The sequence below is a fragment of the Myotis myotis genome, unplaced genomic scaffold (genome assembly GCF_014108235.1).
Source record: "Myotis myotis isolate mMyoMyo1 unplaced genomic scaffold, mMyoMyo1.p scaffold_m19_p_3, whole genome shotgun sequence".
Classification (NCBI taxonomy): domain Eukaryota; kingdom Metazoa; phylum Chordata; class Mammalia; order Chiroptera; family Vespertilionidae; genus Myotis; species Myotis myotis.
In genome coordinates, this window is record NW_023416335.1 from 84277987 (window position 1) to 84303328 (window position 25342).

The 25342-nt window shown below is 38.5% G+C and overlaps 1 protein-coding gene across 2 annotated transcripts in view; it reads left to right on the forward strand.

Moving 5' to 3' along the window:
• The window catches only part of GTF2F2 (general transcription factor IIF subunit 2), a 157461-nt gene that overhangs the window by 94258 nt on the left and 37861 nt on the right, over nucleotides 1-25342 (forward strand). For both annotated transcript variants that reach the window (XR_004965697.1, XM_036296841.1), the window contains exon 6: nucleotides 18403-18502. Coding sequence is in view for 1 of the 2 variants with exons in the window: in XM_036296841.1 (XP_036152734.1) it covers nucleotides 18403-18502 (100 nt within the window). In the remaining variant the exon portion in view is untranslated. The remainder of the gene's footprint in view (nucleotides 1-18402; nucleotides 18503-25342) is intronic.

The window sequence follows — 25342 nt, forward strand, 5'->3', positions numbered from 1 at the left end:
TTAATTTGTCTTACCTGTTTAGTCTTCCCTGTAAATTTTAGAGCAGTTTTTATAATTCACAATATTCCAGTAAAAATTTCTTATTTTTAATAAAATTATTTAGGAAGAATTAATTAGCTTATTAGCATATTTAATCTCGTTCCGAAACAGTTATTCTCTCCATTTACTTAGGCTTTCTTTTATATCTTTTAGTAACTGTGTAGTTTTCTTCATATAGGGTTGAACATTTTTGGTAAGGATTGCTTTGTGTATTTGTATTTTTGTTGATATTACAAAGTTTTTCCTTTAAAAATTACTTATATAGCTGGAAATAGGAAAGCTACTTTTGTGCATTTGCACTATTTCTAGCCTATCATTGTTCAGTTGTTTCTCTTTTTTTAAGTATATTATTATATTGCTTGAAAGTGTATACTGACTTTTAAAATATTTCATTAGCATGTGAAATTTAGAACAGCTTTGTTAGTGTAGTAGTTAGATAGTAATAAAGGAAGAAAGCAAAGGGAATCAGACATTATTAAAAGCATAATCACCTGGGGAGCATGAACCTGCTTGCTTCACCAGGAAATTACAACTTTATACACTCCCCCAGGGAACCACCTGAGTTTCTATGAGGCATGTGTAATAGGAGTGCTGACATGGCTACCATAGAAGCCTCTCAGTCTAGTATGAGAAAGAATGGATTTGTTAGGGGGTGGACCCATTAGAAGCCTGTGAAAGCTTGGGAAGTTAATTGGTTATTTTGAAAAAGTGCCTGGTCCTTCCCAAGCCCATGATAATATAATCCCAGGGAACAAAGCCTTTCTCCCTTGCCCAGTAACGCATGAAGCCATATAGGTCTAGTCGCCACCTGGGGCCCACAGCAGACCACATGGACTCCAAAGGACTAAGCTTTAATATGAATTAGAAACTCTGTACACTGGCCTTTGTTTTGGCCTTGGTGAAGACAAGATGGAAATTTTTCCATGGTGGGACAGACAGAGATGGGACAAAGGAGCAGCCTTCAGTTTCCATCCCAGTAAATCTTGCTACACCATAATCTCCCATGCAAGGGTCTGTGGAAGCTTTTCTTGCGATCCCATGAAAGAACATGATTTCCCCTGGCAGCAGTTTGATATAAATATGTGTGTGTGTGTATACATGTATATACATATTTATAGTTATCATTCTGTGAAAAATGTAAAATAAAACTTCTGTGTCCTTAAGTTCCTGAAATTATCAAAGGTAGAGAATAACTTAAAAATATGTATATTCAGTTTGGGTTTATTGATTTCTCCACAGGGAAAACAATTCAGAAGCACCTAGGTTGTAAGGCTGGGCCATTTTTCTAAAACAAATACAGCAGGATTTCAAGGGTATATACATATGTGAAAATTTTTCAAATTGTATACTTTAAGTATCCTCAGTTAATTATATTTCAATAAAACTGTTTTAGGAAACAGTATCACAAAACTTTTGCTTGAGGTAGGTTTCCTCTCTAATAGTCTTGCCTTCATTTGCTTTCATTGAAGATCTCCATTATAGTGTTTGCTAATGGACTTTAAAATGAGTGTAAATCCGTTAACACTACTCCCTGATAGATAATAGACACTCTGAATGTATTAGGTGGAATATAATTGATTAATATATTGGATCTACTCAGTTTTCCTTTAACATGATGCTTGCAGCACTGACTTTTTGGGTAGCTGTGGAGATACTATAAACCTCTAGGGAGAGCTGCAAGATAGATGAGTGAAGTACCTGGGAAATGGAGCGATCAGCTAGGGAGTAAGAAATGGCTTTGCTGGGAAGGGGTGGCCCTGACCAGTTTTCTTAGTGGTTAGAGCAGCCGTGGGCAAACTACGGCCTGCGGGCCGGATCCGGCCCGTTTGAAATGAATAAAACTAAAAAAAAAAAAAAGACCGTGCCCTTTTATGTAATGATGTTTACTTTGAATTTATATTAGTTCACACAAGCACTCCATCCATGCTTTTATTCCGGCCCTCTGGTCCAGTTTAAGAACCCATTGTGGCCCTTGAGTCAAAAAGTTTGCCCACCCCGGGGTTAGAGCATCAGCCCATGGACTAAAGGGTCGTGGATTCGATTCCTGGTCAAGGGCATGTACCTTGGTTGCTGTTCTACCCCCCACCCTGGTTGGGGTGCATGTGGGAGGCAACCGTCCAGTGTGTCTCACATCATGTTTCTCTCCCGTCTTCCTCCCTCCCTTCCAATCTCTCTAAAAAAAAGAAAAATAGTGGAAAAACGTACATCCTCAGGTGAGGATTTTTTTTAAAAAAAAAGGAGTGAGAACTAGAAAAGAAGGTGGCAAATTCCAAATATGATGAGGAGTCCTCAGAAGTGTTTCTTGTCCACTCCTCCACCAGCTTGTAGCTTTTTCATTTTGGTTTCTCCCACAGTATCTGACACTTGGTTTGGCTTATATTAGGTCTCCAGACCTCTATAAGTTCATTGTCATATGTACAGTACTCACCATTCTGTCCTTCAACTGCTACTGTGTAGCTTCTCTTCATCCCTTGTTTATTGTTCTCCCTGACACCAGTCTCTCCCTACTCTGGTTCATTCTCCTTATTGCTGCTGAATTAATCTTTATTTTAAAGTGAACTCTTTCCTGTAGTTCCCCTGTTTTAGCAACTGACTCCTAATAGCTTAGTTTGGCATATATGAGCTGCTTTTATAGCCTGAACTAGAGGCCTGGTGCACGAATGTGTGCACAGGTGGGGTCCTGAGGGGGTGGGGGGGAGACCGGGACACAATCAGCCTGGGCTTGTGGTGGGATGCCCTTGCCCGGGATACAGATCCATCCTGCTGACTTTCACACTGGTTGTTGGGAGCCACCTGGCGGCCGCTTTTATATCCTTTCTTCCTTGTGGAGCATCTAGAGAGGGGAAGCGGCCTCGATGCTCAAGGCTGACTTCCAGAAGGCCAGCAGTGCTGGTCTGTTGGTGCCTGGCCTGTTCTCCGGAGATTGGACCTGCAGGGCTACTGAGGGAGTGAGTAGTCCTGCAGGTCCGACGGGCTGGCGACGGGCTGGCGACGGGCTCATGGGCCGCCAGGATGAGTTTCAGCTGAACAGTGCTCCCACTGTGGGAGCGCACTGACCACCAGGGGGTAGCTCCTGCGTTGAGCATCTGCCCCCTGGTGGTCAGTATGTGTCGTAGCAACTGGTCATTCCGGTCATTCAGTCACTTAAGCTTTTATATATATAGATAGATAACAATCTTTTTTACCACTTACTCTTCACTTCCCCTCCCTTTCCGCCTGTCCTTCTCTTCTTGCCTTCCTCTCTCTCTCTTCTTTCCTCTCCTCCTCCTAATTCTAGCATTATTTTTTGTCAGAGAAGTTTATTTTTTGTATCAGAGAAGTTTATGTCCAACTTTCATTTTTTATTTTTGAATGTAAAGTTTAAATTCTTCCAATTTGAAACAGAGTGTACAGAAATCTTTCTCACCCCTTTCTTCATCTGCTTGATGGAAAGAAATTGAGATCACATGGCCTAAAAGCCCATTTACAGTGGAAAGTCTGAAGCAGTGAATCATTAGGGAGTCCTTCTTTCTCTCTTTGTGATTCTAAGTGACTTTCCATCTTTAATATCAATATTAGCACCACAGCAGCTGCTCCTAAACAGAGCATTCTCCCTTGAGCCTAACCACTCCTCTAAGTTGTTCCCCCTGGCTTGATTTGGTTCTAGTTAGCACCAGAACCTCTCTTCTTCATGTTTGAAGGTCGCTAAAAAACAACTACTTAAAATGTACCTATCTTTTCAGAAATTCTCTCTGAATCTCAGTGCACATTGGTGGCCAAATAGTGACAGATTATTCCCATCTATTCAGCATTTATAATTTTATGGAGTCACTAATGAAGTAGCCATTTGCTGTAGTTGCTTAGTCGTCATAGCAACGGTGTCTTGGTTAGTGTATGCCTAAGTAGCTTTCTACAGTTTGACATGATATGCAGCTAATAATTCTGATTTCTACTCAAAGGCATCTAGAATTTTGCAGAATTCTATTTTTAAATTTGTTAAATAGAAGTTATTTGATCCCACTGCTGTATTCTGTTGGCACCCATCACATAGTCATAGGATCATAGAAATTTTAATTTGGAAAAATGATTATACTTGCTGTATGTATCACAGTGGCTCTAACGAGGGAAACATTGTTTCTATCCCATAGGCGGTTTATTTAATTGCTAATATAAGTATTTTTAGGAGTTAGAGAAATTGATGAGAAAGCAGTTGGGGCTATCTAATAATCTTAGGTGCTTAGCTTTAAATCATCTTAAATAATTCTGATTATAAGCCTTTGATTTATAATGTGATACATATATTTGTAATATAATTGCAAAGTACTTCTCATCACAGTAATTTTTCTAGTTTTTTTATTATCTAATTTCTGATAGGTCAGCTTCCTTGACTTATTTTACCTTAATTCATTTCCTCTCCTACACATTCACTTTAATTTCTTGTATTCACTACTTAAACTAGCAGTTACATGAATCTTGTTTATTTGTTTGTTTGTTAATCCTCACCCAAGGATATTTTCCCCATTGATTTCTTTTTTTTCTTAGAGCGAGTACCTGCAACCCAGGTACTCACCCTTGACCAGGAATCAAACCTGTGACTCTTCGGTGTGTGGGCCAAGGCTCTAAAACCACTGAGCAACACTGACCAGGGCTACATGAATCTTCATTTTTTTTAAATCTTTTTTTTTATTAAATCTTTATTGTTCAGATTATTACATTTGTTCCTCTTTTTTGCCCCCATTACTCCCCTCCTCCCAGTTCCCACCCTACCCTCCGCCCTCACTCCCCACCCACTGTCCTCATCCATAGGTGCACGATTTTTGTCCAGACTCTTCCCGCATCTCCCACACCCCTTTCCCCCCCAAGAATAGTCAGTCCATTCCCTTTCTATGTCCCTGATTCTATTATAATCAACAGTTCATTCTGTTCATCAGATTATTTATTCACTTGATTTTTAGATTCACTTGTTGATAGATGCGTATTTGTTGTTCATAATTTGTATCTTTACCTTTTTCTTCTTCTTCCTCTTCTTAAAGGATACCTTTCAGCATTTCATATAATCCTGGTTTGGTGGTGATGAACTCCTGTAGCTTTTCCTTATCTGTGAAGCTCTTTATCTGACCTTCAATTCTGAATGATAGCTTTGCTGGATAAAATAATCTTGGTTGTAGGTTCTTGCTATTCATCACTTTGAATATTTCTTGCCACTCCCTTCTGGCCTGCAAAGTTTCTGTTGAGAAACCAGCTGACAGTCGTATGGGTATTCCCTTGTAGGTAACTGAGTTTCTTTCTCTTGCTGCTTTTAAGATTCTCTCTTTGTCTTTTGCACTTGGCATTTTAATTATGATGTGTCTTGGTGTGGTCCTCTTTGGATTCCTTTTGTTTGGGGTTCTCTGTGCTTCCTGGACTTGTAAGTCTATTTCTTTCACCAGGTGGGGGAAGTTTTCTGTCATTATTTCTTCAAATAGGTTTTCAATATCTTGCTCTCTCTCATCTTCTGGAACCCCTATAATTCTGATGTTGGTACGCTTGAAGCTGTCCCAGAGGCTCCTTACACTATCTTCGTATTTTCGGATTTTTTTTTCATTTTGCTTTTCCGGATGGGTGTTTTTTGCTTCTTCGCATTTCAAATCTTTGACTTGATTCTTGTGCTCCTCTGGTCTGCTGTTGGGAGTCTGTATAATATTCTTTATTTCAGTCAGTGTACGCTTAATTTCTAGTTGGTCCTTTATCACAACATCGAGGGTCTCATTAGATTTCTTGTACATCTCATTAAGTTTATCAGCAGTCTCTAGAAGACTCTTGAAAGACCTCAAAAGTGTGGTTTTGAACTCTATATCCAGCAGCCTGCTTTCCTCCAGTTCTGTCATTTGTGTCCTGTTTCTTTGTCTCGGCATTTTTTATACTTCGCTGTGTTGATAGAGTGGCTTTCTGTACTAAGTGTCCCAATTACCTGAGGTAGACACTCTTGGTGCACACCCTTGTGGTCTTTGTGCACAGTCTTATTGTAGCTAAGCCTTGATTGTTGTAGGTAACACTGGGAGGGATTTGACCTCCAGGCCAACTGGCTGTGAGAATCAGCTGTGTCTGCAGTGGGAGAACTTCTGTCCTCTAGGAAGGTGCTAATCTAGCCTTTGCCTGAGGCTATCCGCAAATGCCTCTGTGCAGGGCTTGGGAGGGGGCGGGTCCCAGGGGATCTACAGGGAGGGCAGAGCGAGCAGTTATGGCTGCTCTCAGTCCTGTCCCCAGAGGCTCTGCCTCTCAGTGTCCCAGCAACTGCTGCAAACCTCAGAGAGAAAGCTGCCCTCGAGTTCTGACTGATGCCAGACAGTCCCGCTTCTCCCGTTTGAGTCTGGGTCCCTAGAGACTCACCCGGAACTGGAGCTCAGAGCCTGAGACTCCCTCCGGATTGAAACAGACAACCGTGCCCTCAGCCGCCAGCCCGCTCCGCGCGCACCTCCGCACCTTAGTATTTCACTTCTGCACTGTGCCTCCTCTGAGTCTCTGTATGCTTTTCTCTTTCCTTCTAGTTGCGGAATTTCTACTCAGCCAGCCTTCCTGTGGTTCTGGGTGATGTCCGTTCCGTCTTTTAGTTGTATTTTTGAAGTGGTTGTGCGAGGCAGCAATCTCCGGTGTTTACCTATGCCGCCATCTTGGTTTCTCCCTTTTTTTTTTTAAATATGTTTTTATTGACTTCAATTTAAAGGAACAGAGAAGGGGAGAGAGAGGGAGAGAGAGAGATAGAGAGAGAGAGAGAGAGAGAGAGAGAGAGAAAGAGAGAGAGAAACATCAGTGATGAGAGAGAATCATCGAACTGCTGCCTCCTGCACACCTGTCCCCTACTAGGGATCCAGCCCGCAACCCAAGCATGTACCTGACCTAGAATTGAACTGTGACTTCCTGGTTCATGGATTGACGTTCAAACACTGAGCCACATCGGCCGGGCTCATTTTTTTAAATGTGTTTCCTTCAGATTTCATATAGTATACCTTACAGAAAATGCACATTCTCTAATATGCATTATTTGGAAAAGATAGTCTTTTCATGGTGATAGAGTTCAGTGTCAAGAATCTGATCCAGTCTTAAATGATGTAAATAATATTTTTGTACCATCTATTTTAAACATGTGAAGGCTCACTTTAACCCACCAAGTTCATTTCACATCTAAATTGCTTTTATCAAACACATTCCATACTTTTAACCCCTTCTTATGAATATTGATCCTTATTAATTTCTTCCTTGGTTCTATATATTGTACCAGGAGAAATATGGACATGTTTTAAATATTATGTGTTTATTCAAATGTATATATGTACATATACATAATTTCTCATTTGTTCCTGCCTAACTGAGTTGTTGAATGGATTGTGCTAGAAGAAAGGTTGTAGGGTCAGTTGCTATTTGAGTATGTTACTTTGGAGTGTCCCATGGATACAGACTTTGCCTTTGCCTTCAGCTAGCAATTCTAGAGGAAACTGAGAGAAGGAGCTTGGTATAAAACCATTACAACTGGAAAAAGTAATATAGGAGTTTCTGCTTTCTTAGTATTCATCCTCATCATCTTCCTACTGGTATTCAGCCTAATCAAAGATGTCTACAAAGCAGCATTTACAAAGATAAATGACCCAGATCTAGATCATATCTACAGTTTACCATAATAAAGTAAGATTTTGTCCGTCACTTCTCGAATATGCATCATGGCTATAAGTATCCTATATCAGTTTGTACCATTCATGCATGTTGATGATACAGAATACATTTTTATACATTTCTTTTGACCCATAGTAGTAGTCATTCTATGACTAACCAGAGGCACATGAAGAATAGACTGATATCCCTAACATTTTACAGGAATTATAGACTATTAAATAAGTAATAAAAGGTAAAGCTGCTTTTAAGTAGAGCTAGCAATGCAAATAAAGTAATTTAGAGTCTACATCTATAAATTTTTAGATCTATGAAAATCAGGGCTGTTTTTACCCAGATCTTGTTTAGAAACCCTTTTTCTGTATGCTAAGTTTGTTTTTGTACAAAGACCAATATAAAATAACCTAGGTTTAAATTGAACCAGGTTATATTTTATATACTTAGAAAAATCAAACTGAAACATTTTATAGTGCCTTCTTCCCTCTACTGATAGCAAGAAAATTATATTATTCAGTTGGTAATATTGATATATCAGATATTAATAAATCTATCCATGGGCTCTGTGTTAGAGAAAATATGCATATTGGCCAGGTAACTTTGTCACTGTTGCACAATGCTCCACCAAATAATATCAAGCCAGAAGCCTCTTTATCAATAAGTTAGTGGATAAGTACTTTGGGGAGCTTACAACAACATATTTGAATGTTATTGAGAGGGCTGGCAACATGAACTGACAAAATTATCTATACTAATAGAAGGGTAATATGCTAATTAGACCAGGTTGACCAGATATCTTCCGTTTGTCCGGTCCTCCTTCCAGACAAAGCCATGGTGGCCAGGGCCAAGGCAGAGGCAGTTAGTGATGATCAGGCTGGCAGGGGAGCAGTTAGAGGGCAGTTAGGGGCACTCAGGCAGGTAGGCAGAGGCAGTTAGGGGCAATCAGGCAGGCAGGCAGGTGAGCAGTTAGGAGCCAGTGGTCCTGGATTGTGAGAGGAATCCAAACTTTCCAAGGTGGAAAGCAGTTTGCTTTTATGAAATGATATAAGAAATCATGTCTGACTAGGCTAAAGAAAAAGATATTGCAATGGATAAGGTACAGGTTACCAAAAGTTAAAATTATTTGACCAAAAACTTAAGGCAGTGAAAACCTTGGATATCCTATTGCCTCCCAGCTTCATAAGAACCAGTTGTGTGTTTTGCCTTCCTGATCCCCTTCCTCCAGTTGGCCATATATTGTACTTTTATGCAACCAGAATGCTAGTGACTTAGAAGTACTGCTTCTGCTTCGGTTAAAGATGTCCACTAAGCTTGACTTAAAGTTCAAGATCATAAGTAGAATACATAAGGAAGGAATATAAGATAGTAAAAATATTCTGGCTCTGAGATAAGATGCTTATATTTGGACTATTGAGTGGAGTTTTGTTGTTTAGCTAACAGAGATGAAGAAGTACTCTCTGGAATGCTGACAATGTGCTCTTCCTGAAGATAAAAGACTGAGTCTTACTTTGTTTCAGTGAAAATCAAAAATTAGGCAGTAGTTAGAAAAATAGAAACACTTACATAAAAGTCTTCATTACACTGTCACTGTGTCGTTTATTTTTCCTTACTCAACACATACCAAAAACTTTTTAGTAGCTGTTGTTTTTAACAAACGTCCATTGCGAATCATCATTCCCTCACTGGGTGTAACCCCTTCTGAACACCTTGCCAGCTATTGTAATGGACATATTTTGGACATAATTTCTTCTTAAATAGCTCTAAATATTTTAAATTGGTATAGCATACATTTACCAACTTGAGAAGATGTCTGAATTGCTTCATTACATTTAAGATGCAATTATGGTGAAGAGCAGTGGACAAGGAATCTTGAATTTTTTTTCCTGTCTGCCTCTGTCAAACTGTACGATCATGGGCAAGTCACCATTACAATGGGACTTAATTAGCGATTTGAATATTGTTCTCATATAGGAGAATTCAACTCAGTATTAAGTCTTTCATTAAGAGGGAGCTATCAGGTTGAATCATAATGAAATTGCTAATTCTACAAAAAGTAAAAAAAATCACATTTCTGTATTATATAGAAAATATTTTTCAGTTCTTAGTCCGAGCACAATCTAGGACAGTTTGTCAGCCAGAGCATGGATTCTCCTCTGGATTGGGAGCGTGGGATTGGAAGTGGAGGGAATTGCTGGCCCTTCAACAAAACTGTAGTTTTGATGCCAGGGGTTATGACACACTTGTGTCATGACCTCCCTACTTTTAGTAATAATTCTTAATTGTTTGCTGCTTCTTTGCTTAAAACAAAACAAAACCCTGGGGTGTAGATATATAAATCAGAGGTTTGCCTCTTAGTGGCCTGGTATAGCTGGTGTATAGTTTGGTTTTGAGGGGGGTTTTGGTTTTGGGGGGTGCCTGTTTTTTTAATTGAATCAGTAGACAATGTTTAATAAATTATTTCACCTAAAAATCTGACTGAGTAACTATCAACTGGTGCTGAGGACTTGGGATGGAGCATGTACTCCATTTCCCGTTCACCAGAGCCTCTACCTCTCTCACTGTTACTTTCTACTTTACTTGAAAGGTCCCTGTAGACATTTGAGTTTGTGATTCTCTTGCACTGTCCAGTAGGACTTTCTGTGGTGATACAAGTGTTCTATATTTGTGTTGTCCAATATGGTAGGGGCTGCCACATGTAGCTCTTGAGTATTTAAAATTAGCTGGTGTACCTGAGGAACTGAGGTTTTAGTTTTATTTGATTTTACTTAATTTAAATTGTTGCAGCCTGGCTGGCATGGCTCAGTGGTTGAGCCTTGACCTATGAACCAGGAGGTCATGGTTCAATTCTAGGTCAAGGAACATACCCAGGTTGTGGGCTCGATCCCCAATGTGGGGTGTGCAGGAGGTAGCCAGTCAATGATTCTCTCTCATCATAGATGTTTCTGTCTGTCTCTCCTTTTCCCTTCCTCTCTGAAATCAATAAAAATACGTGTTTTTTTAAACTACATAAATAAATAGTTGCATATTGCCAGTGGCTACCATATTGAATAGTGCAAGGAGATAATGGACTATTTTCCTTTATTGGGTATTTCTTACAGAGTGAAAATTAAACCTTAATACATTTTACACTCTCTTTTCTTAAATGCCAAATCTAAATGTTAGCATATATCACTGTAAATCATATGATTTGACAATCAAATTATCATCTCTTATTAAGTACAGTCTAAAACTTCTTGTCTTTTCCCCCCCTAATTTATACAACACTTTATGTGACATGCCTGTTCTAGGCCCTGGGGACATAGGGAAGCCCCCTGTTTTCATTAAGTCTTTTTATTAGCAATTAAATCCACATTCTAATAAGCTAAAATGTACTACTGTTACAATTCCTCTGAGAAGCTGTCTTTGTCCTAGTCCCCCAAAACTGAAACTTTCTATAAATTTACTGTTTTAAATTAGGCATCATCAGAGCCTTTTCATATCAGTAAATCAGCTCAGTGTGCACCTGTTTATTACCTCACCTGGCCTTTCTTTCAGCTTTCTTTCCATCTGCTCCCAAGCTGGTTCTTCTCCCGAAATTTCCTTTTTGGTTATCTGACCTTGGGCCACATGTATTTGTTTTCTCTCACAGATAGTCCCAGTGCTCTGATGTGTTCCTGCTTCTCTTTGCCATGAGACTTTTAAGTATGTCATTTTAAGAACAGCTTAAATTGCAATCAAGTGTAGCTATAGCAAAAGATAGATGAATGCTAAAAAAAAAGTGGTATTTACATTATAAAATAACTCCTACATTGGCAGTTGCTCATGTAAACCTTTGTTGTTCAATGTTTTTGTAGTTGTTTAATTCTGTAGTTGATAATCAGATTAGCAAGGCATTATTACTTAGGGTTTTCTGCTTACGCATGAAAATAGTCTACTTATATAACGTGTAATGAAGCTCTTTAAGTAATTTTGATAAAGGTGATTATGGACTGTGATTATAGTCTAATGACCAGTGACATTGACTGAATAGGAATCTTTGTTTTCAGTGTTGTAAAGGAGAATGTACTGTTCTCTCTGTGTTTAGAATTGGGTTAAATAGAGATATTATTCTGTTCTTTGGTCCTTTAGGAGACTGTATAGGAGGAATTGTATACTTTTAGGGACTGTATAGATTAACTGCTTGAACCTTGAAGTATACAACGAAGACCTGAGTTCCAATTCTGTTATTGCTTAACTAGAGGCCCAGTGCACAAATTTGTGCACAGGTGGGGTCCCTTGGCCTAGCAGGCGATCGGGCCGATCAGGGCCCCTCTTGCCCAGTCCAGATCAGGCCAATTGGAGGTTGACTGTGGGAGCACACTGACCACCATGGGGCAGCTCTTGCATTGAGCATCTGCCCCCTGGTGGTCATTGTGTGTCACAGCGACCGACGAACCGTTCGTTCAGTTGTAACTGTCACTTAGGCTTTTATATATATAGATATGAGGAAAGAGTAAGATTGAGATAGTAGGTAAAAATTTTAACACTGTTTCCAGCACATAGGAAGTGCTCTTTAAATGTCTGTTATTATTTGTAATAGTTGTAATTTTATTAGTGTTTCAGAAAGCTTTTAGTTTTGTAGCCCTTGAGCTTTTTCTTTATTGAGAAGAGATAAAACTCTTAAATAATAATTCTAGAAAGACTAGAAATTCAGTGAGTCCTAGCCTTCTAAGATTTTGGAAGTATATTATATATTGTCCTGAAGTGGTAGTAGTAATTAGTGCTTAGTAATTAGTAATGTGTGTTTTTTAATGGTTTATAAAACAAAGGTCAAACCGACCTGACTGAATCTAAATAATCACAGAATATTATTTTTCTATTACTTTTTTTTCTTTTTTAAAATTTATTTATTGATTAGAAAGAAACATCGATTTGTTGTTCCACTTATTTTTGTATTTATTGATTGATTCTTCTTTTTTTCAACAACAATCCTTTATTTTACCACGTATTTCCTATCAATTATCAAGCCCTGTCTAGTTTGCCTTCAGAGATATTCTCTTATCTATCCCCCTGAGCAGCTGTCTTCATTCAAACACACATCACCTGTTACCTGGATGTATGGTGACCTTCTAATTGAGCTCTTGTCCCTTGCCTCTCCAGTCCATTGCCAAAGCATCTCACACATTGATTAACTGAGTAATCTTTCTAAAACACACACATAGTCTCCCCCAGATTTAGTCTCTACCCTTTCCCACATTGGTTGATTCTTACTAGTATATGTGCCCTTACTGGGGATTGAACTCGAAAACTTGGTGTATCAGGACGATGTTCTAACCAACTGAGCCAGGGCCTCTGTTGCTGTTTCTTGAAAATAATACCACATCTTAAATTTTTCTGAAAAAGTAAAGGCCCATTTTTTAAATGGTCAGGATAGTGAAGCTTTTAGCTTGTTCTTAGTCCTGCCTGTACAGTCCACCACAAATATTTCCAAATTATGTTATTTTGTACAAGCCCAGATGAACCTTATTTTCACTTTGAAGGCATGTTGAGGTCAGTGATGTTTAAATTGGTGCATTGTTCAGTGGTGAAATGGAGTTACAACTTGTTCTGACACTTCGTGAAATAATGTTAAATGAATTATTTAGTGTTAAGTAAAAAACCCTGCTAAATTATTTTAAACTATTCAAGGTTAATTAAACTATTTTAAGGTTTAGTCTTTAAAAATGTCATATTTTCAGTCCATAGATTAACCTTTTGAGTTTTGAATCATAAGATCCTTTTAATTAAACAAATTTTAAATGTATAATAAAAAGGTTAAAATTTTACATGAGCTTTTTATTTTTAAAATGTTAGTTAAGTGTATTTCTTTATATATTTAAAATATTAATAAATACTCTGAGGATAGAGTGGCATGACACTGTTTGGGATGATGGCATTGGCTTATAGAACTGTTACATTAGAATTGAAAGTATTCCACATGAACTGAAATCAGGATGCAGTGGCTGCAAATAAGTTCTTCAGATAAATTCAAGTATAAGAATATGACAAGAATAAGCTACCATTTATAAAGACACCTAAACAAACTGAAACCCTAAGGAATTTTCAAATTGTGAAGTAATGGGAACAGTCATTTAATGTGGATGGAGGGAGCTAGTAAATGCTTCCCTTTTTAAATATCTCAAGATTAAATTGTGAAATGAGACAATTGAAACAGGGAAGATGATTTAGTGGCAGCATAACAGATTACCATTTAGAGAGGCCATACCCCTGAGAACTGAGTGCCTTAGGGGACAGGACCAAGGTTAGAACACAAAAAAGTATTCAGGAAAAGGCTTGCCACTTAGCTATATATATATATTTTTTAATATATTTTATTGATGTTTTACAGAGAGGAAGGGAGATAGAGAGTTAGGAACATCAATGAGAGAGAAACATCGATCAGCTGCCTCCTGCACATCTCCCACTGGGGATGTGCCCGCAACCAAGGTACATGCCCCTGACCGGAATCGAACCTGGGACCTTTCAGTCCGCAGGCCGATGCTCTATCCACTGAGCCAAACCGGTTTCGGCTATATATATATTTTTTTTTTAATAGATATTTTCTTAAGGATTTACGCAGGCTTAGTTCTAACACTTTGTAAACATTCCTATTTGTTTCCACTTTTTTACCTCTAAAGATTTTATCTCGTAGTCACTTTGAGACATCCTACCTGCTTGGAGAAGTTATTTTCACCCAGTCTTCTTGCCTGACCGACCTCTTGTAAGCATGAGCAGTCCTGCTCCAGCTTACCATCAAGTGCACACCTTGAAGTTAATTTTTATGTCATGCCAACATGCTATCACCTGTTGTAATACCACTGCCCTGTCTCTCTTTAGAACTGCAGTAAATTGTGGATAAGCATGTGTTTAATGTTAGTCTTTCTCTAGAACAAGTCTTTTCCTCACTGCAGCATTCCCAACCTCTAACCTAGCCCCTGGCAGAGATAGGCACCCAGGAAACGCGTGTTGCATGATTTCCAGGAGGAGGCTCCTTCTCAAATCTGGTCATGGCACAGCTGTAGCCTGATGCAAATGTGCGAGATAAGCAAGAACTAGAACCCAGAGGGATGTGAAGTCATGTTGAAGAAGCTTGTGTTTCATCTAAGAACAGTTAATAGGCCATTGAAGGATTGTAAGTCAAAGTCCATTTTTGGGTGGACATCTCCCTTCTAGACCTCTAGCTAGTGCTTTCTTCAAGGTTCATAGAAAATGTATTTGTCACATGAAAAGCAAAGTAACATTTGATTTATAGTTATATAAACAGTAAGTTCCTATAAACATTTCCAGAGTACTTTTCTTACACTTTATAAAAACAATCATTTTATGTATTTAAAGATTAGGGAAGGATTTATAAACAGAAGAATGAAAATATTTATTTTTCAATGCAGAAACTACTATACTGAATTTGGGTTTGTTGTAAAAACAAAACTTATAGTAGTTATAGTTTTCAAATTAAAAAAGCAATTAGTAGATATATAATATCTTCTGAGTAATTTGATATGCCTAAGAGCAGGCAGAAGCAAAATAGATAATAAACTTCATCCAGGGAATTAAATAATAAATATTATAAGAATGGCAAGTTGTGCTTTGGTAGGAATTTTAAATGAAAATTATTTTTAGTTCCTATTCTAAATGAGCCAAAGAATTTAAAGTCCCACTCTTTTTTTTTTTTTTTTTAAATATATTTTATTGATTTTTACAGAGAGGAAGGGAGAGGGATAGAGAGTTAGAAACATTGATGAGAGAGAAACATCAATCAGCTGCCTCCAGCACACCCCGTACTGGGGATGTGCCCGCAACCAAGGTACATGCCCTTGACCGGAATCGAACCTGGGATCCTTCAGTCTGCAGGCTGACGCTCTATCCACTGAGCCAAACCAGTTAGGGCTAAGGTCCCACTCTTAAGTAATATATGATGTTAAATGTGTTGCTTTTATTTATTTAGGCTTAGCAACAGGAATTTATTTTCACGCAGTCCTGGATCCAAGACTGGAGTTTCTGCAGGATTGGTTCCTTCTGAGGGCCATGAGGAAGGGATCTGTTCTAGGCCCCTCTCCTTGTCTCTGGATAGTCATCTTCTCTCTGTGTCTTCACATCGTCTCTCCTCTGTACGTGTCAGTGTCTGAATTTCCTCTCCACTGTCATCTCGATCCTTGAACATGCATTGCTTTTAAATAAACAACGTTTTTATGCTTTTAAATTAACCTTCCAAGAAATGGTTTTTTTTCTTTAAGAAAATATACTTCCTTTCTGATTATAAACGTAATAGATGCTTATTGCAGAAAATTTAGAGATCATAGAAATCTGAAAATGAATTAATTCTGCCCTGGCCGGGTTTACTCAGTGGTTAGAAAGTTGGCCTGTAGACCAAAGGATTGTGGGTTTGATTCCCGGTCAAGGGCATGTACCTGGGTTGCGGAGTTTGATCCCCAGCCCCAGTAAGACAGAGGCAACCAATGGATGAGCCTCTTTCACATCAATCTTCTCTCTCCCTTCTACTCTCTCTAAAAATATCAATGAAAAAAATATCCTTGGGTGAGGATTAACAAGACAAAAGAAAGAGACAGAAATGCATTAATTCTGATCTCTTCCGTCCCACCTTTCATGTTAGTTGCACTTTCTTTAAAAAAAAAAAAAAACCCACCTTTTTTATTTATTGAGTGGGCAACTTTCTATCATGGTTCTCAATTTCTTTGCTATGACCATTGCATACCACTAGTTTCTTTTGGGTTCATTTTCCTTCTTACTGAAAAAAGTCCTTGAGTAGTTCTCTCAGTGAGGTTCTATCAATGATAGACTTATTTTTTGTTCAAAAATGCTTTTATTTCACTCTTACTCTTCAGTTATAATTTAGCTAGATGTGGTTGGCATTTTTTTTCCTTGTAGTGTTTTAAATATATTCTTATATTTTGATCTTACTGATGAGAAGTATAAAAGTACAGTGATAGCCCTAACCAGTCTGGCTCAGTGGATAGAGTGTCGGCCTGTGGACTGAAGGGTCCCGGGTTCAATTCCAGTCAAGGGCATGTACCTTGGTTGCGGGCACATCCCCAGTTGGGGGTGTGCAGGAGGCAGTTGATTGATATTTCTCTCTCATGGATGTTTCTAACTCTCTATCCTTCTCCCTTCCTCTCTGTAAAAAATCAATAAAATATATTTTAACAAAATAAATAAAGGTACAATGATACATTTTGTTTAAAAATAGTCACTATGAAAAACTACTTTTTCCCCCCTTAAAACATTTTTTAGATTTACTGTGCTGATAGAAAAAATGAATTCATGTAATTTTTAAAATAAGGAGTAAATGGTAAAATGTGAGTCATGAAATATGATAACATTTAGTCCAAAACAAAATTACCTAAGATTGCTACTTGAATATGTAAATATTCTGGTCAAATATTATGTTTTATAATATGCTGTACATAGTGTCATGTTTATTTTTGGCTCTTTCTTTTTAAGTAGTATTTTGAGCCGAGGCTGGTGTAATTCAGTGGTAATAGCCTCGACCCACACACCAAAGGATGTGTGTAGGAGGCGACCAATCAATATGTCTCTCTCATATTGATGTTTCTCTCTCTACCCCTGCTCTTCTTTTCTCTTAAAAAAAAATCAATGGAAAAATTATCCTCAGGTGAGGATTTTTTTTAAAAGGTGGTATTTTGAGTTATGTTTTAATTTAGAGCAGTGGTTCTCAACCTGTGGGTTGCGACCCCTTTGGGGGTCGAATGACCCTTTCACAGGGGCCGCCTAAGACCATCAGAAAACACATATATAACTACATACTGTTTTTGTGATTAATCACTATGCTTTAATTATGTTCAATTTGTAACAATGAAAATACATCCTGCATATCAGATATTTACATTACAATTCATAACAGTAGCAAAATTACAGTTATGAAGTAGCAACGAAAATAATTTTATGGTTGGGGGTCACCACAACATGAGGAACTGTATTAAAGGGTCGAGGCATTAGGAAGTTTGAGAACCACTGATTTAGAGGGAGTCCTAAAATAGACTAGTGCTGTCCAATAGTAGTTACTTTGATAATGGAGATATTCTGTCTGTATTGTCCAATAAAGCAGCCACTAGACCAGTGATGGCAAACCTATGACACGCGTGTCAGAGGTGACACGCAAACTCATTTTTTTGGTTGATTTTTCTTTGTTAAATGGCATTTAAATATATAAAATAAATATCAAAAATATAAATCTTTGTTTTACTATGGTTGCAAATATCAAAAAATTTCTATATGTGACACGGCACGAGAGTTAAGTTAGGGTTTTTCAAAATGCTGACACACCGAGCTCAAAAGGTTCGCCATCACTGCACTAGACCCTGAGTGGTAGTGTATTATCTTTTTATTTACTCTATCTCTTATTAAGTGGAGAGAATTTCTGAATTAATAACTTGATTAGTTGTAGGCCAAATGATTTAAGATACAGTAATTCATTTTTACATGCAGATTTTTTCCAGAAATCATTTGTTTTAATAAAAGTTTGACTATTAGTATATGGTTAGAAGAAAGTTGTAGAATCACAATGAGATTGTATGTTTAGCTTATGGTCTAGTTTCTACAATATAGTCGTATATTCAGTGGGTTTTTGAAGTATTATATTAAGGTTGGTATGTCTTCTAAGGTTAAGTATTAGTTCTTGAGGAAGAAGAATTATAGGACTAACTCTTCAGGTTTCACTCTAATAATAATAAACAAGGGAATTTGTTAATAGTGCCTTTTATTTTTCAGACTGCAAATAGAAGAATCTTCTAAACCTGTACGGCTATCACAACAACTGGACAAAGTTGTGACAACCAATTACAAACCTGTTGCCAATCATCAATACAATGTAAGTCTGTCTTTCTTCATTGTACCTTTTCTGTATCATAGACCATGCTATCAAGGGCTTGAGTTATTCAGCCTTAGTACGGGATAAATTATGATATCCCTAATAAATAATAGTTTTACTTTTTTCATATTTTATACCTTTGTAACAGAGTTTTTAATGTTTTGACAAAAAAATTTAAAGGTCATGAAACAATGGTAATTTTTCCCATTGATTATTAAAATTACTTTGCATAGTTTCAGCTTGCACAGTCATTTATGGTCTCACACTACCATGCAAAGTGAGGACTGCCCTTATGTTCGTTTTGTTTTTTTGTGGGTTTTTTGTTGTTGTTAATCCTCACTTGAGGATATTTTTCCTATTGGTTTTCAGAGAGAGTGGAAGAGAGGGGAGAGGGGGAGAGGGAGAGAGAGAAACAGCAGTGTGAGAGACTCATCAACTGGTTGTCCCTGCATGAGTCCCAACTGGGGGTGAGGATCAAACCCGCAACCCTTCAGTGCAAGGGCCAAGGCTCTAACCACAGAGCAATACTGGTCAGGGCTGCCCTTATGTTTTAAACCTCTTTTTATTGAAGCATATCCAGGGGTCCTCAAACTACGGCCCGCGGGCCACATGCAAATACAAATATTGTATTTGTTCCCGTTTGGTTTTTTTACTTCAAAATAAGATAAGTGCAGTGTGCATAGGAATTTGTTCATAGTTTTTTTTTTACACTATAGTCTGGCCCTCCAACGGTCTGAGGGACAGTGAACTGGCCCCCTGTTTAAAAAGTTTGAGGATCCCTGATGTATACTATATATATTGTATTCTACAATGTACAATACACACATATATTGTATATATAAATCTACTTTGTGCCAGGCACTGTTCTGAGTGTCTCATAAATAGTGACAGCATTTAACCATCATACCTACCCTATGAACTAACTATGGGTATTATCCTCATTTTACAGATAAAGTAACTGAGAGACACCCAGGTTAGCTTACTTGAGGTCACACAGCTGATAATTAATCGGTCCAGTATTGAACCCAGGCAGCCTGGTGTAGGAGTTTACTCTTAATTAACCAGTGTGCTATGTTGCTGCAGGTCATTAGCAATGCTACCAGAGCTAAGAGTTTTGAGTCTTGAAGTACCTGTAATGTAAGGAAAAATTTGATGATTCTCTGAAAATAAAATGAAGCCTAAGTTAAGTCAAGTAGCAATGAACAGTTGATATCTTGTGTTGTGCTTTGTTGATTAATAACTTCTTAATACTGAGTTTAAGAAGAAATAAACTCTTTAAGACTGGCCTGAACCACTACTTTATTTTTTCTTTTGTATTTATTTAGTTTTTTATTTCATTTTTGAACCACTACTTTATGATAGTTGAATTTCTCACAGTTATTTTATATGAGGTGGCAAATGCCAGGCCGGCATCCTCAGTGAGCAGAATGCTGAAATGTAAGAAGGTAAAAATCCTGGGGACTGTGATGAACTGGAGTGCACATGCCCCTTCTAAAGACATTCAAATTTTTAAAATTGCTACACTGTGTAGATTAAATAAAGCAAGTCAAAATTCAGTTACATCCAACCAGACTTTAATTTAACTGCCTCTGGTTATGCTTTAGGAAAAATTTAAACTGAAGAAAAGAACAGGCAAGATAAGTGGAGACAAAATTATCAAATTATCCAAGAGATGTATTTTTCTATTTCCTATTGAGACAGGTAGATAAAAGTCTAATTTTTTACCCTCTTCTATTTTCATGTTGTCTACTCTTAGATGGAAATACATGCAATTTTCTGAAGCCAAGTGGAAATACAGAAGTGTAAAATATTATAGGTCTTAATTGTCTTTGCCTTTCTTCATTAATGTGCTACTCCTGTAGCCCCTAACTATGCTTTTTTTTCCATTTATGGGCCAAACTTCTATATACAGTTTCCACTCCTGTATATGTTTATCACAGTGAGGACAAGAAAGACCTCACTTTCCATAAGCTGTAAAGAGAGATAACCTTTCTGAGGGACACACACACACATCCTCCCCCCCCCCCCCCCCCGCACGAATTAGAAATAATGTAAATGGAATTAATCTATTCCAGAACTCCTAATGATTCCTTGTTTTAACCTTCCTTATGTACAGTACATGTCAGAGGTACTGTTAAATCTATAAATAAATACTTCTTTTCTTAAATATTTGCACTACCCCTTACTAGCCTTAAGCTAATCATTTGGTCTGGGGATTTCTTTTAGGTCAGCATGCAGCATCTTTGCTTGTTCTTATACCACTACCTCCAAAATGGCTGTCACTGGCTAACTGCTTTTCATTTATCCAAATCAACAACAGTTTTTTTTACATTGTCAATTGTCTGTGATCATTGTTTTCTTTCACACCCTTAGCAATATTAGCACTCTTGATGGCCATTTTATGTTTTAAAATTATGCTAATCGTTGATTTTGCCAGCAACAGAAAGCATTCTCTCCTTTGTTGCCTGAGCAACGCTTTTTGTCTTGCTGAGGTGTCAGCTGGAAAGGGTTGTCAGTTCAAAAACTGAAGTTTGGATTGACAATGGAGGCATTTTTCCTGTGACTACTCTGTTGAGAACCAAATTGATTGAAATGGGAGATGGTTGAGAAATGAAGTTTGACTATATTAATGTTGGGAACCTTTAGGAATTTGTTTAATCCTGCACTTTGCAAACATTTTAATATTAACTCCCCCCCTCCTCCCCCCCCCCCCCCCCCCCCCCCCCACCATTTGAAGTAGTGAAAACAAACTTTCAAAGTAATATGTTGTTGCTCTGCAGCAGTGGCTCAGTGGTTGAGCGTTGACCTATGAACCAGGAGGTCATGGTTGGATTCCTAGTAAGGGCACATGGATGAGTTTTGAGCTCTATCCACGATGGGGGGGGGTGTGCAGGAGGCAGCTAATCAAGATTCTCTCTCATCATTGATGTTTCTATCTCTCTTTCCTTCTCCCTTCCTATCTGAAATCAATTCTATCTAATAAAGAGGGAATATGCTAATTGGCCCTCATGCCATTGCAAAGATGGCAGTGCCCATAGCCAATAAGGAGGGAATATGCTAATTGACTGCCATGCCCTCAAAGATGGCGGCACCCACAGCCACAAGATGGCAGCGCCCAGTCCCCTCGGCCCTGCCGGGGCGGCAGGTGTGCGGCAAGGCCGGGGCCAGCCCAAGGCACAGGCAAGCCTCAGATGGCAGCTGCCCAGCCGCCTAGGGCTCCCGAGGCTCAGGAAACCAGAGCCGGCCAAGGCTTGCACTGCCGGCAGTGGCAGCAGCAGAGGTGTGATGGGGCGTCGCCTTCCCCTGATTGCTGGGTCGCCTCCTGCCCCTGAGGGCTCCTGGACTGTGCGAGGGGTCAGGCTGGGCTGAGGGACCACCCCCCTCCAGTGCATGAATTTTCATGCACTTGGCCTCTAGTAAAAATATAAAAGAAAAGAAAAATAATAAAAACTAAGCATTCGAAACATGACAGATCACTGTATTTTGAGAGCAAAACAATAAACTATTTTGTAATTTTGACAAAACTTACTCTTAAAATGTTTTCTTTTTATTTCATTACTTTAAATGTTTTTGTCTATGTTGTATAATATGTATTCATATTAATACAGTACATTTTTACAATTTAAATATAGATATACATAGTTTATGCTGTTATCAGAGAAATGCTGTTTGCATTGCTAATGAGAGTGGAGTTTCTGGGGTACCACTAGAATAAGCATTTCCTGAGACCCACAGGAGAATGAGATGTGCTAGAAAGTTATTTTTGTGGAATTACATGGTTTCCAAAGCCCCATTTCCCTTAATCCAGTTCTGGAAGGTGTGCAGCTGGGGATTCAGCAGAGATAGAAGCAAAGCCAGTGTCCACAGTTTCCATTCCATGATGGAACAGGGTCCAGTACAGCATTAGGCTAGTTCCAGTCCATCAAGCTGTTGTGTGGGGTTCACATGGCCATGAGCCATGTGGGCAAATGCAGGGGAGCCAGGAGAGCACACCCTCTGCAACATGAGTCCCAAGAGAATCAAGAGGGCAAACTCCTTTGTTTAGGAGAATAAATATAGAATCTTCCCAGGCTTGCAGTGGCCACGCCTACTCTGGCCAATGGCCCGTTCCCAGGTGTGTCTGACAGGCAAGTACCTTCCCTATGTCAGGCATACTTTACTGGGCCTGCAGGGGACAGACCGGTGGCATCCTGGGGAGTGTTAAACTTCAGCTTCCTGGCAAAGCTGCACAAATGGCATGCCTGTAAAATTTGGCCTTCCCTTCGCTCCTTTCCAGTTATTCATAACTAGGTTAAATTATAACAGTATCAGTGCTTTACATATTTCGCTGACAGGTGTGTAATCAAAATATGAGGTCAGCTGATGTGAAAGATTCCTTCCAATTCCCTCTATCTCTGATTGCAAGTAAGGGTGCTTCTGTATGTGTGATTTGGTTGACTTTATGGACATTATCATCTAGCCTGTGTAAATTTACAGCATTCTTATTAGGTTGTCCACAGTCTTATGACCTGTTCTCATAAGGAATCATGTTTCTGTTGTCTACATCGTGGTCCCCAATGCTGGCTGTACCCTAGAATCATCTGGGAAGCTTTTTTAAAAAGAAAAATACCTCCAGAGATTGATTTAATCGATATGATGTGAAGCCAGCTGTCTTAAAATTTTCAAGCTCCCTGGATAATTGTAGCATGCAGCTACTGATCCAAATAGACAGGAACTTTTTATAGTTCTGTTTGCCGTCTTCTGTTGGGGGAAGACCAGGAAGTCTCTTTCCTCCAGACCTGAGGTTTTTTAAAAAGAATATTTTGTTATTTTTATCATTCTCTTTGTACACCCCAACCCCAGCTTGAAAAAAAAAGATTTCTCTCCCCTAGAAAAACTTAACTAGAAAACTATTGTTGGAAGGAATAGAATTATTATGTAAAATCTTGAGATAAGCCCCCGGGAACTAGAGAGAATATTCATTTTTATGTATATTCTAGTCCCTTTAATGTGGCAACCAACTGTATTAATCTTCAGAACTAAGGTTATTGAGGAGGGAGGATTATTATTATTTTTTTTTTAGTTATATGTACAAATTTAGAATTTTGCTGACTAATATAGATGCCTGCAGGACTGTATCAAAAAGGCCTGTCAGCAATATTTGCCTTTTATACTGTAGGATAATTATACTACCTGCTTTTGTCCATTTGAATTTGCACACCAAGGACTGGCTTACTCTGAAGACTTAATTTGGACACACTAGGTAGAAATGGAAGCACTGAGGGTGGGGATTTTTCATAAGGATTTAAAATGCAAATCATGATAATCAAGGCTGTCATGCTTACTTTAGAAGTTAAAAGCCTGCACAAAGACTGCCTTGACAAAGCAATCAAAGTATTTCTGCAAACAACAATCTAGAATTTGCAGACATTTGTATTAGAATATTTTAATTGGCAGTGAGTGGCATTTATAATTTTAGTGATTGAGATTTCATAATGATGGTTGAACATCTCTATATCACATCCACACTGGATTTTAAACATTTGGTTGCATTTTAGTCTTGAATAATTTTTTTCTCTTGTGAGAGTAAAACTGTGTATGATGGGTATTTGGATTGCAAAATTTGTAATTGGGAACTACATTTAAATTTCTTTCTGAATTGACATTTCTATTCAGCTGGTTAAGCAGTGGTCACTGAGGGCAGATATAAGCTAGGTAATGAAAATTCACATAATATAAAAGCTATTTCTAGTCTAATAACTGTCCTACTAATATTTTCTGGTGGCTGCTAACAAGTTAGATATCTCTGACTGCTTTGAGAATTATTTTCTTACAATGCCATTGCACCAGTGCAAACAGGATGCTCAAAGGGAAAAGAGCTAAAAAGAGAAGAAATAACATTGTCTCAAAACTGTAGTCTTCTAAATAGTCTAGTTCATATCTATCATTTGTAGTTTATTTATAGAATTAATTTTATTTGTACTACAAAGTTGTGAGTATAATATTAAGCTTATCATTTCTGCCCAGGCCAGGTAGCTCAGCTGGATAGAGCGTTGTCCCCGTGTGCTAATGTTTCAGCTTTGATCCTTGGTCAGGACACATACAAGAATCAACCAATGAATGCATAATAAGGGGGACAACAAATCGATGTCTCTCTGTCTCTGTCTCTATCTCTCTTTCTCTTTCTCTCCTTATCCCTTCTCTCTCAAATCAGTAAATAATCACTTTTAAAGAAATATTATCATTTCTACACTGTTTAGTTTTAAAAAGAAAATTTAGGAACATTAGTTTTGTCCTGAGTATAAAATTATTAGTAATTTAATGACCATAGAAATAATTTAACTCCCTTTTATAATTACACTAGAGGCCCAGTGCACGAATTCATGCACCAGTGGGGTCTCTCGGCCTGGCCTGCAGGATCAGGGCAAAACAGGCTCTCGGACATCCCCCAAGGGTTCCTGGATTGCGAGAGTGTACAGGCCAGGCCGAGGGACCCCACCAGTGCACAGTTGGGGCCAGGTAGATATGCGGGAGGTTGGCCAGCTGGGGAGGGACCTTGGGAGGGCTCCAGGGTATGTCTGGCCATCTTGCTCAGTCCCAATCAGCCAGACCCCAGCAGCAAGCTAACCGACTTGTTGGAGTGTCTACCCCCCTGGTGGCCAGTGCACATCATAGCAAGTGGTTGAGCAGCCTTAGCATATCATTAGCTTATTATGCTGTGATTGGTTAAACGGACGACCAGACACTTAGCATATTAGGCTTTTATTATATAGGATATACATTGGAACTACCAGATATCACAGAGCAGAATTTGGATTGTGAGCCTGTCTTAGGAATTATCAAAAGATATTTAATATTATA